Here is a 12952-nt window from a genome sequence, read left to right as displayed (position 1 = left end):
GTGAGAGAACGGGGCCTGGCAAGCACATGTTGAGTCTGAATCCTGACAGCGGCACCTCCTGGTCAAAGTGTGGAACTGCAGCCTAGCTCTATCGGACATAAATGAGGGCAGCAAGTGACAGGAGCTACAATCCTAGAATAAGGAAATCCCAAAGTCCAGGAGAATTCTTGCAGCGTAGGTGGAACGAGGGTTAAAAAAAAAAAACTATAATGAACCCGGCTCAGGTGAGTTACCATGTCAGGGAGGAATTCCAGAAGAAGACTCACCAGGCTGTAGCCCTGAATTCTAGACATATAGAATTCCGATTGGTGAGGGTCCCCTGGGGATTTTGTTCTCTGGAAGGCGTGTAAGGTGAGGGGGAGTGATCTTGGTGGCCCAGAGGCCAGCGTGTGCAGGGAGCAGAGCACAGGCGCTCCGCAGTCGGCCTGGGCTTCGATCCCAGCGCCGCCACCCGCGAGCCCGAGGCAAGTCGCCCAACTTCTCTGAGCCTTGGGTGGTAATTATAGTCCCCACCTTGAAATCATGCACGTGTGGCACTGAACACAGTATCTGTTCTTGCCATCGCTCCAACTCTGGCGATTCAGAGTTGCATGAGTTTCCTTCGTACTGAGTGGGTGGCAGGCTGGCCTGGCACATCCCCTGGAAGCTGGTGGCATGGCTCTTCCTGGGGGCACGGGGAATGCCCCCTGCCTTGCCGACTCGGACCAGGCTGGCGGGCATCGTGGCAAGTGGCCGCCTTCTTCTCTCCTCCCCGAAGTCTGTCTTTGGTGAAGGATGTCTGGGTTGGCACAGGTTGCCTGAACTTGCTCTGGGCTCTTCATGGAGGATGGGGACGGGGCAAGACTGGGACGGGGGGAGGCTGAGTCCAGCCAGGGTCTGCTAGCCACCTCTTTCAGGCAGGCAGCCCAATGTCAGGACTAGGAGGCTATTCAGGCTGGGATGGTGAGATCGAGGCCTGGAGAGTGACGGGCTTGCCTGAGGGCACCCACGGCCGTGGTAGAACAGTTCAGTGGTCAGAGGCTCGGTGCCCAGCTCTGGGCTCCTTCCCCCAGCATCTCACTGGATCCTTGAAGTCCTGTGGCAGTTGAGCTGTTCTCACTCCTGTTTTGCAGATATAACTTAAACCCAGGTCTGGAGGACCCAGCCACTGTGCTTTACCTGTAGTGAGGACTCACTCCATGGATGTGGCTGGTCTCCCTGCTCCATCCCTGTCTACTTCCCCTAAGCTGAGGCCTCAGCCTCATTTCTTTCTGCAGCAGAGACCTTGCTGGCTGAGGGAGGAGCTTTCACCGGGTGCTGGGAGGGCAGGAGCGATGCCCGTGTCAGATTGCATCATTTTCGCAGGCCGCCCGCCCAGCTAATCTCTCTGCATACACACTGAGGCCGAAACATGCTGCGCACATGCACACGCGTGCAGACACACACGTGCAGGCATGCACACAATCCCAGAGGCATGCCATGCTCCACACTGCTCAGACCAGAGGCTGAGCCCCTCCGTGCCCATGCAAGCACACAGCCCGGCAGGCCGGAGGGCTCGCTCGTGTCTGGATGAGCGCGTGCATGGAATCCCAGGCTTCGAGGGGAGTTCGCCCTCTCTTTTTGGAGTATCCTGAGTGCCTGCCGCATGCTGGGCACTCTCTGCTAGTATGGTCCCTGTCTCCACAGAGCTTGAGGTACAGGGGAGTCAGAATACAGCACGACATGTCCAACGACGGGCCGCGTCCGAGGCCCCGTGGGATCCCCGAAGCCGAGTGAGAGAGGCACAGCTCCGTCTCCACGGAGCCGCCGCTCCGCCACCCTCTGACCCCACCCCCTTTGCTCCTGGTGCCATGGGAGGTGGCAGAGCAGGGGAGACTCTGAGAGCTGAGCGACTCCTGAGCCCGCATCATCTCTTTCGGTCTCTAGCCCACCCCACCCCCCAGCCACCGCAGGGTGCCTGGACCCCCTGCAGCCTCCCAGACCACGCCTGACCCCAGCACCTCCCTCTCCTGTGCCTTCCCAGAGAGGGGGAGCCTCGTACCCAGGAGTCCAGCTGATCTGAGTTTCAGCCCTGGCTCTGCCACTTACCAGCCAAGCAAGGCTTTGAGCAAGTTCCTTAACCCGAGCCTCAGTTTCCCTGTCCCTGAAGTGGGAATAACACAAATGGTAGACGCGGCTTCTAATGGACATGTTCGCTCTCGGGATGGTTTCACCAGTGTAGACACATGCCGAAGCGCGCTAAGTTCGACACCCTCGATACAGGCGTTTATTGTATGTTAGTTACACCTCAAAAAAGCGATTTAAAAAATATGCAGCAGGATGCACGACCCACCCCAACCACACCTCCCCACGCCACCCCTGCTCAGCCCGGCTGCTCAGGGGGGTTCTGGTGGCTGGGAAGCCTGGCCCAGGGCCCCTGGCACCCCGCCCCCGCCTCCCCAGCTGGGGCTTCCTTGCTGGGAAGCTGAGCACCTTTTGGTTTGCAGAGTGGTTCGCTGAGCGGTGAAGACAAAGTCCAGAGGCCGGGAACCCATACCTCCAACCCCAGGTACTTACTTCCCACCTTGAGCCCTTCCCGCCTCCCTCCCACCTCCTTCCCTTCATCCTTAATGGCCTGTCACCTGGCTGCGGTTGCCATGGACACTGTCTGCTGGCCGCAGGGTCATGGTCTGCTGAGTCGCCAGCAGCCCAGCCAGCAAGGACAGGGTCTGGCAGGTGGTCGAATGGCCAGTGGAGGCGAGAGTTGTGGGCAGCGGCCAGAACCACCACCCGAACCCACTGTCCCATGAGGTGGCTCCTTCCAAGTCCAAGAGCAGTGGGGGCGTGCGGGCCTCGGGGCCGGGCCTGGGGAGTGGCAGGGACTGCAGAGCGCGCGTGCGTGGTCACACGGGCAGCCTGTGTCTAAGCTCTGCCGCACGGGGCCGGGCCGCTGGGCCAGCGCTTCCTCTCTCTGGACCTCCAGGCCCGTGGGAAGTGTTCCTCAGACACGCACCTGCACCGTGGCGGTGGCGATGGGGGGCGCCCCTCCCGGGCCCCCGGGGGTCTGTGGAGGGGTGTCCGCAGCCTTTCCCAGCTGTGTCTTTGACCAGACCGCAGCGTAAATGCTCCCGCCAGACTCAAGCATGCCCCCTGCACGTGTGGGCGCCAGGTCCAGGCGGCCCTGCCGCCTGCTGACCGGATGACCTCAAGCAAGTGCTTCATGGTAACTGCAGAGAGGGACGGAGTGGGAAGGGTCCACAGGTCACAGGGAGGTGCTACGCGACCGCCTGTCTTCTTCCTCCCCTGGGCCTGGGTTTCTGCCTCTGCACCCTGGGGCTCGGCCTCTGAGCCCCTCCCAGATGATCGCGTTCAGCTTCCTGTGTTTCCCCACTCAGAGGCACTTGCCTTTGAAAAGAGCCTAAAAACTCAATGTGTGAAGGTTCACCAGGGACCCATGTGGCAGAGGTGCGTGGCGGCCCTGCCCCCATCCTAGTCCACCTGCAGCTGGAGGCAGCGCTGCATGCTGGGAAGGGCCTGGGTCCCGAAGCCGGACAGAGATGTACGCTCTGGCCCCGGTGGTCAGGACAACACCCACTTCATGGGGTCAGAGTAGGGGTCAGAGTGATTCACTTGAGGCCCCCGGGGCCCTGCCTGGCATTCTCGGAGCTGAGTGTGGAGCAGTTATGATGCGGGCGTGGGGGCGGCGGGAGGCTCCGGGCAAGGGCCGTCCCACGTCTCCCGGCTGCTGTGCGTCCTTTGCTGCCTGGCCTCGGCCAAACAACTCAGCCTCAGGTACCTTCCTTAGCTGGTGGGGGATTGTGGCTCCAAGATAAGCCATCGCCTGGCGTCCCAAACTTGTCAGCGTTCCCAGGGCCCGGCATGGCCTGTGGATGCGCGTGCAGTATGCAGGCTCAGGGTCCCTGGGGTGGGGCGGGAGTGGGGAGGGGGCGGTGACTGCGGGGAGGAGCAGCTCCTCAGCTGGCTCTGATGATGGCGAACAATCAGGCCCCCCCACGGCTGAGGTGGGGGTTGGGGGCTGGGCCAGGAGGGAGCCGTTTGCAGGGGCCGGTAGGTGGGGGCGGACTGGCTGCGCATTGCTTAAATTCTCCCCCAACTCCCTCCAGACAATGTCCAGCAAAGGCACCGTGGTTCTGGCCTACAGTGGCGGCCTGGACACTTCTTGCATTCTCGTGTGGCTGAAGGAACAAGGCTATGACGTCATTGCCTACCTGGTGAGCAGGTGTCCGGCATGTCTGTCTATCTCCCCTGCCCATCCAACCTGCCCGTCTGCTCACTGTCACTCCCCCGAGCTTTCTTGAGCTGTAGAAAAATGCCTCTCATTGCACTCCCTCACTTTCTTCACCTGTAAAATGATCATCCTTGATGGCCCCCAGGTCTGAGATGTCCCCCAGAGCAGGGAGGAGGCTGGCTCTCCTGGGGGTGACCAGAAGGGGAACACCGGAATGAGCTTGGCAGTGCTGCTGGGCCAGCCTGCTGGGGACCACGGGAAAGCACACAGCCTTCCCCTCTCCAGAAGTCCCGGTCGGCTCCCAGTAATTCAGCAGATTGTAGAATCCTCTGCAGGCAGAGTCCTTGGTGATCACCTAGTTCCGGAATGGCAAATAGGCCACTGGCCATAGGCAGTAGGTTATATATGAGGCTACTCTCCCACCCGGGGTCCTGGAAGACAGACGTCCCTAATCGAACCAGCTCCACTTCTGACAAACCTGGGCACACGCTCTGAATCTTCTCTGCACATGGCTCTGCTACTCGGGACTCCTGGCTGCAAATTTTAGAAATCCAACTCAAACTAGCTTAGGCAAAAAACAAACAGACAGACAAAAAACCAGACAGTTCTCAGCTCATGTAATCAAGAAGCCGAGGGGTCTGATGGCTTCAGGCAGGGCTGGATCCAGGTGCTTCTCCAGAGCTGCCTCCATCTGTACTCAGCTTGACCCTTGGCCACTCCTCAGGTCAGGCAAAGGGCATATCCTTAAAGCTGAGCTTTCCCCAGAGACTTGCACAGACGGCCCACGGGAACTCTCACTGGCTGTGTCTCGGAGGGCTCTGATTGGCTAGCCTTGGGCCACGGCCCGCCCCTGCAGTGAGAAGGGGACACAATTTGCTTCAACCGTATGGAAAGAGGTCCCAGGAAAGAGGGTTCAGTTCCCGACGAAGAGGGCATGGTTCTCTGCCCCTAACAGCGCCTGGTTCCCGGGTCATTCAGGCGGGGTCGTGAGGCCCCAGGGAGGGCTCAGTCCCCCTGGTGAGGGAGAGCCACACCTACGCCTGGAGGCCGGGACCCAGGTGCCACCATCCTGTCAGCCGCTGGATGGGACAGTCCAGATCCCTGGCTACCGCTGGGTGGATCGGAAAGCTGAGTGACCTCAGAAGGATCCCTGCAGCTGGGCTCTGGGAGGGTTCCAGAGTCCGGTGAGCAGAATGCAGGGCCGAGGTCCGGGCGGCAGGCCTGCGTGCCGCTGGCAGCAAGCACGCCGGTGTCCAGACCGGAGCCCTCGGAACCAGAGGCAGGGCTGCTGCAGAGGGCGGCGGGGAGCTGGGCACGGCCTCTCTGCCTCCCGCCTGCCTGGATGCCTCGGATGGCCAAGTGCTCGTGCTTGGCTGGGTGCTGGGCAGGTCCTGACAAGCCGACCTTTGTCCTGGCTTTGGGGGAGTTTTGCCGGATGAGATAAATGGCTCGAGGGAGGGAAGCCCTCGACCTTTAAGGCAGTGACAGCAAATGTCGCAGCCGAGAACACAGGGACAGGCTCAGCCAGTTCTTCCACCCACAGCGATGGCTTCCCAGCGGCTCCAGGCGCTGGCTCCCGGAAGTGTTCCGCAGACCCCGGTTTGTGCCCCTTCCCCTCCCTGTGACCTGGGCTCAGGTCTGAAGCCCCTCCATTTGGACACCCTCGGCCTGGGCTCGCCTTGGGGGTGCTGACATTCTTCTCACCCTCTTCTTCCTGCCCCCTGACTGACCGGGGCTCTCTGCTTCTGTTCCCCAGGCCAACATTGGCCAAGCGGAAGACTTCGGGGAAGCCAGGAAGAAGGCGCTGAAGCTCGGGGCCAAAAAGGTACCCAGTGGGAGGCAGGATTTGGGGCCGGAAGGGGGGTTTTGACACGGTGGGGACACCGGTGGGCCCCTCTATCCCAAAGTCCCCTGCATCCTTTCCAATTGGTCCTCTTGCTTCCAAAAGTATGAAATCAATTCCTCCTGCTTTCAGGTGTGTGGGTGCCGTCATCTGCCCGCATCCCCAGCCTCTCTTCCGCCCAGCCACCGCCCCACCCGTCTCCTCCTCGTCCGTCCACCCACCCACCCACCCACCTACCCATCACCCATCTACCCGTCCACCCATGCTTTCATCCATTCAGCGAATCAGGACAATCCAGCTGAGTTCAGTGCCTTGGTCAAGCATCTAACCATGTGGCGAGCGGGCCAGCACGGCCCCTGCCCTCACGGGCTCCCAGTGCAGAGTGCGAGCGGCTCCCATGGGGACGTCCCCGTCGCCCGAGTCAGGAGTTCCCTCTGCAGGGCGCTCGTAACTCACTCCGGAATGCAGCACATTTCCTACTCAAGGGTGGAGGTTTAAGGAGAGTCTTCATTTTGACTGCTTCTGCAAGACCGCCCTTCGGTGAAAGAAGGCGTGAATTGCACGCAGCCCGTGGGTGCTAAGGTGCCAGCCCTTCACCCCTCATTCCTCTGTCCGTGTATGATGAACAAACCATTGTAAAACCTGTCCATACTCCGAGTCTCCTGGAAAGGGTCTCGGGGACCCCCGGCGTCTACATTTTGAGAACCATCCCTCTAGATGAGGGTGTCTCGACCTCAGCATGAGTGGCACGTGGCTGGCTGTCCTGTGCATCGCTGGGTGCTTAGGAGCATCCGTGGCCTCTACGCAGAACCCGCATCCCAACCAACCAGTTGCAAAAATTAAAAATCTCTTCAGATAGAGCCAACTGCTCCCTGGGGACAAAAATCGCCCCTGGATTTTGTGGGTCACATCTATCTGCTGTTTTAGATCTTCAGTGGCGGCTAAGTTTCCTCTCAGGGCCAGAATGCTATGCTGGGAGGGTTTTAAGGACCACATCTAGTTTTAGCTGGATGGTGTATCCGGATCGATTAGCAATGTCTGCCCTGAGGGCCGGAGAGAGAGATGGTCTGTGTGTGCTGGGATTGATTAGCGATGTCTGCCACAGGGGCGGAAGGAAGCGTGGACGTCGGCTTGCCAGGGTGCATAAGCAGCAGGTGCTCTAGATATAAGCTGAGGCCCCCGGCGTTCTGCCCTCTGATTGGCCCCCGCCCCTCTGAGCCTCCCTCCCACGGGCTCCTGTCCTCGTAGGTGTTCATCGAGGACATCGGCAAGGAGTTTCTGGAGGAGTTCATCTGGCCTGCCATCCAGTCCAGCGCTCTGTACGAGGACCGCTACCTCCTGGGCACCTCTCTGGCCAGGCCCTGCATCGCCCGCAAACAAGTGGAGATCGCCGAGCGGGAGGGAGCCAAGTACGTGTCCCACGGCGCCACGGGAAAGGTGAGGCGAAGGGCGCGCAGCACCGGGGAGGCGAGGCTGGGCGCGGGGAGAGTGAGGACCGAGGCTGCGGCCAAAGGACGACGGCCGGGAGCCGCTGCAGGAACCCAGCAGACAGACGGGCCTGTCCCGTCGGGAAAAGAGGTAGTAGTAAGTCCCCTGTGCAGTGACAGCTACAGCCCGAGCTCAATGTGCGGTGACTTTCACGTGCATGTTGCACTTGCCTTTGGGGCGATGTCACCCCATTTGGCAAACCTGAGGCTGAGCCTCGCGGACATCGGCCCTGGCGGTGGTCACGGAGTATGAGTTGCTGTGTGACCAGTGGAAAGCGTCAGAAACCTCGGGTCCGGCTGGGTGTGAATGCCAGCCGCGTGGCCTTGCTGTGGCCTCCGGGGAAGCGCTTCCGCTCCCCACTGGGCCTCAGCTTCTTCATGCCCAAAATGGGGACGAGACCTGCCTCCGTTCCCCGCACCACAGCGGCTTAGACGGGAATGTCTCACCCTTCTAGAGGCCAGAAGTTCAAAGTCGGGGTGCCAGCAGGGCGGCGCTTCCTCTGAAGGCCCGAGGGTGGGACCCGTTCCGGCCTCCACCCTGACTCCTGGCACCTTGGGCGTCAGTTGCCGGGCGATGCAACCCTGGGCCCTCCGTCTCCACCTCATCTTGCCTCTGCCCCTGTCTGGTTTTGTATCCAAATCTTCCTCTTTGGAAGGACACCGGTCATGTTGGATTAGGGCCGCCCGATGGCCACATGTGAACTCAGTGACCTCTATAAAGACCCTTATTTCCAGTAAGGTCACATTCTCGGGTACTGGGAGCTGGGGCTCCAACACAGTTCAGCCCACAGCACACCCTCGTGTGCACCCGTGCAGGCCGAAGGAGGGCCCGCGGCACGCTCGCCCACAGGTGGCGGTGCTCAAGAAATGAGATTCCTAACGAAGTTGGCAGCTGTCAGGTGATGCAATTGCCGAGACTCGAGTCCCGAGCTCTCTGCGTGGGCGGTCACCACACCGACAGCCCAACACAGGGCGTGGCTGCCCAACAGCGCCCCAGTTCAGAAGACTGAACCTCCCTTGCCAGCACGTGTGCGGAGCTGACCCCAGCACGCCGTGGCGGTACAGGGAGCAGGCCCTGGCTCACTGTGACACAGGGCCACTGGCAGCTGAGATTATGATGGAAGAGACATGATTTGAGGGGGGCCTTGTCGACAGCTGTCACCAGGTTCACGTCATTGAAAGCTCATATTCGCTAGAGGATGAGGTCAGCAAGCTGGCACTGGGCATCTGCAAAGGATGTGGCACGTGTTTACCATGGCAACCGTGTCAAACTTCCCGGGCCCTTTCTCCGCCCTCAGGGAGCCTGTGTCCTAGCAAGAGAGAGGAGAATGGGTGCGTGGTCAGGTGGCTGGAGGGTCCGCGCCAGGGGTGCTGTTAGGGCAGCGGGCAGAGGGCTAAGGGAAGGCTGTCTTACAGGGCTCAGCCCTGAGGGATGAGTATAGGTGAACGAATAACGGGGTACAGGACGTGGCCGGGCAGAGGGAGCAGTCTGTGCAAAGGCCTGGAGAAGGGGCCGTGGATCGGGAGCTATGGCGGGGAGAGAAGCTTATTCCTGAGGGCGATAGATGAGGAGGTCTGAGAGGGCCCCAGGCTGGAGGGACATGGTGGCCAACGACACCCCAGTGGGATGTAGGGGTGGTTCTGGCCTGAAGTGGCAGCTCCTGTGACAAAGGGGACTGGTGAGTGTTTCCGCTAACACCCCGGTCGTGAGTACTTTTCGAGGGTGGCAGGCAGTCGTATGAGGGAGGTGGGCTGTTCGGGCAGAGATGTGGGTGCAGCCTTCCACCGGAGGGTGGTGGGAGAGGGCGCGGGAGAGCCCAGAGGTTCGGGGCCCGTACACCGGGGTTCGGATCCTGGCTCCCCTTTTCACTCTGTGTGACTTCACCCCCATGCATCTCCATTTTCTCGTCCGTACAATGAGGATGAGATAGAGCCAGCTCATGGGGCAGTGACAATTAATAAGTAGGATAATTCTATTCAAGTGCTCGGCATGGGCCTGGCATGCAGCAAACGCTCAATGAAAGGGAAGCGTCTTGATCGTAGGATTACCAGACCTGCCCTGGGCGCTCCTGCAGGCAGAGGAAGGTCAGTAAGACTGCATGTAGCCCAGAATAAGGAAGTTTCTGAGCCATCTCCTCCGTCCATGATGAGATGAGCTGGGCAGTGAGCTCCCCATTCCAGGAGGTATTCAAGCCGAGACAGGAGATCAGGATTCTGGCCAACGGTATCATCAAGACCGAGGACGGGTGGCATTTAGGGCTGGTAGAATGAGTGTGTGGGTGCATGGCGGGTCTGGCTCTGGCTTGAGTGGCTCTCGGGATCCAAGGGGAGACCCCCCTGAGTAGCCCATATGCTGCTGGCAACGGCCTGCAGCCGCTGTGTGCGCTGCTCCATTTGGCCACCAGAGAGCACCAGAGGCTTGCGTTGGAGACCTTCTGGGGCTGACCCTGGGGGAAGGAGTTGGAGGAGCTGGCCACCCAGGGCCTCTGTTCGCACTCTGGTCCTGCTGGGCTGTGGGCTCGAGAACACCCCACTATGGGGCAGTTGTGTGGCCCCTTGGGACTTGGGGATGTTCCTGCAGTTGATACTCGGTGCTCAAAAGAGGATAACCAGGCTAGGAATGCTGGTGACATCTCCCCCGGGGAGTGGAGGTGGTGCTACCTGGCACGTGCCATCTCTCCTGGGGGTTGATGCCTCAGTTTCCCCTCTGTGCCTCAATTTCCCCTGTTTACAGAACCCGAGGAAGCCGCCAACAGCCCCCGGAGAGAAGTCTCTGGAGCTGAGGGTTTGAGTGGGGAGGGTCAGGCAGGCCCGGGGTGGGGTCCAGAGAATTGTCCAGCGTGAGGCAGGGAGGTGGCAGGGGAGGAGCGGCCAGCCGCCTGCAGGGGCTGATGGTCTGGCTGGCGGAGGGGACATCAGTGACCACATACCCAGAGGTGGGCATGCTGAGCAAGCGACGGGGGCCCTGTGGCCCAGCAGGCAGAAGCAGGGCTTGTGGGGGGGGCTGGCAGCCGGGAGGCAGAGCCCAGCAGGACACCTGGCCGAGCTCTCTGCAGGGGGTTCAGGATGGAGTGACAGGGCGGGCTGTCAGCAGATGCGGGGGAGATCCAGCAAGGCCAATGCTCAGGCTCTGGCCTTCGGATGAGTCAGCCACTGGCCTCTCCCAGCTTCCGGCTCCTGAGTCAGGGGTGCGGGGAGCCAGGGCCTCGGGGGTCCTCGTTCCAGCCTCGTGAACGTCACCTTCGTGCATTCGATTATTCACTCCATGCATTGAATATTCGTCCGGCACTGGCTTTCGTCCACGCGTGGGGACCCAGTACAGAATGGGCCGGGGAGGGACTCGGGTTTGGGAGCCCTGACCCAGCAGGGGGTGAAGGACGGGTAACACTGAGACATCCTGGGGAGCAAGAGTCAGCCAGCGACGCCGGGGGAAGGCACCCAGGCCACGTGAGCCGCCTGTGCCGAGGCCTCGAGGGGAGAGGCAGGGCCCAGCCCGGCGGCACCTGCCAAAGAGCTCAGGCTGGGGTCCACCCCTCCACACCCCGCTGAGACCCTGCTCCCTAACCCCCCCAGAGAGCCAGACAGGAGCTGGGGTGGCCCTTCCAGGGCCGCCTCCTTCCCACCAGTTTCGGAAAAGGGGCCAGGAAGTATGAGACTCGGGCAGGGTGCAGGGAGCAGGAGTTTTGTAAATGGCACCATCTGTATGTCTGGCCCGGGAACAGGCGGGTGACCACCCCCCCACACCCCAGCCCTTCCAGTCGCAGTGGGTGCTGCACCCGCACCGTGTCAGCACACGGATGCACAGCAACGTTCCCCTCCCCAGGGGCTGCCCGGGGCGGGTGGTCCTGGGGTTTGGTCGCGGAAGGGGCAGACAGGCCTCGCGCCTTGTCTGGGACAAACTGAACCAAGGGATCCGGTCTGGCTCTGCGAGGGTCTCCGGCCCCGGAACAGATGGCTGTCCCCGTGGTGGGTCTGGACGGCAGACACCAGCCGGGGAGCCTATCTGGGGAGGCACAAGCCGCCATCGTTCTGGGGACACGTGAAGAATCACCAGGATGTGCTGAACCAGACCACGTGCCTCGCAAAACGGGTCTGCTTCTTACCACAGCTGTCCCCGCGCTGGGAACCATGCCGGCCGTAGGCTGTGGGGCAGGTGTTACCGCCCATGCCTCAGTTTCCCTACTTGTAAGATGCGGGTCATGGTAGAACCCGCCTCGGGGCTGCCGTGAGCGGCCAGCGAGTTCCTCAGTGCGGAGCTACTGTGTGAACGTGGGCCATTCGGTTTCTGCTGGCCGTGTGACTCTGGGCAAGTGTCTGCACCTCTCTGAATCTTTCCTCTTCTGCAAAATGGGGTTAACAATCCCACTGGCCCCAGGCTCTCCTGTGTGACAGCTGGCGCACAGTAGGGACTGGATGATGGGCGAGGGGGGGTGGCAGCTTGCCCCGCGGCTCGGGGAGGTATCGCGAGGAGCAGCGCCCACCCCCAGCTCCGGCCGCGGAGAGAGAGGCAGAAACCTGCATTTCTGTGCCGCCTGACAAGGCTCTGGAAAATGACATGTTATTCCCGCCGCCGGCTCGCCGCGCCGTGCAGTTTTCACAGTAGGCGAAAGGTCCCTCTGTCATTTCCACAGCGCTCAGCCTCCCTCCGGCCCCCGAGCGACGGGAGGCAGGCAGGACGCTGGCGGCCATGGCCTCTCGCGGTGTGCGCCGTGTGGCTGAGGCCGGCGCTGTGGGCGGCCTCCGCCCTGTCATCGTCGTCAGAGTCCGGGATGATGTTTGCGCTGACCGGGGCGTCGGGTGATTCTCATTTCACTGCAGAGGATGCAGGCGCAGAGAGGCAGGGTGGCCCACCCCGGGAGGCGGGGCAGGGCACCCAGTCCCGGGCTCCAGCCAGCTCTGTGCCCTTGGACTGGTTGGTCCCTTCTCTCTCCGGGCCTCTGTTTCCCTCTCTGTGCAGAGGGGCTGAGGAACGAAGGGTCCTCGGTGGTCACCTGTTCCACCCCTCCCTACACCAGCCATCACGTAGATGGGGAAACTGAGGCTCAGAGAGGAGACAGGGCTCCCAACATTACGGACGTGGTTGGGGGCGGGGACCACAGCACCATGGAGCTGAACCCCTGAACTCGATCTCTGTGCTGGGACCGGTGGAGCCAGGCTGGAGGGGGACCTCGGAAAGAGGATGAGCTGGGGGCAGCCCCGGGCCGCCCTGAGAGGGGCCCGGAGCCCCAGCCCTGCACGCACCCGACCCTGCTGTATTTCTACAGTGCGCCCCTTCACCCCAACACGTGCCCACACGCACATGCTCACCCACCAGCACACACACGGAAGTCACAGTGTGCACCACACATGCCGGGCACCCTGTCCCGCCTGCCCACGGTTGGGACTGCCGACATTCCCAACCTCAGAAGGTTGTGA

General features: G+C 61.5%; 1 protein-coding gene across 1 annotated transcript in view; it reads left to right on the top strand.

The window, feature by feature from the left end:
- Positions 1-12952, top strand: part of ASS1 (argininosuccinate synthase 1) — a 46316-nt gene that overhangs the window by 2455 nt on the left and 30909 nt on the right. Inside the window, exons 2-5 of the mRNA XM_016133834.2 lie at positions 2466-2527; positions 4083-4190; positions 5964-6032; positions 7299-7487. Of these exons, the coding sequence (XP_015989320.1) occupies positions 4086-4190; positions 5964-6032; positions 7299-7487 (363 nt within the window). The 5' untranslated portion in view covers positions 2466-2527; positions 4083-4085. The remainder of the gene's footprint in view (positions 1-2465; positions 2528-4082; positions 4191-5963; positions 6033-7298; positions 7488-12952) is intronic.

Source organism: Rousettus aegyptiacus, unplaced genomic scaffold (assembly GCF_014176215.1).
Source record: "Rousettus aegyptiacus isolate mRouAeg1 unplaced genomic scaffold, mRouAeg1.p scaffold_m13_p_3, whole genome shotgun sequence".
In the NCBI taxonomy this organism is placed as follows: Eukaryota; Metazoa; Chordata; class Mammalia; order Chiroptera; family Pteropodidae; genus Rousettus; species Rousettus aegyptiacus.
This window is presented reverse-complemented; position numbering and strand designations above follow the sequence as displayed.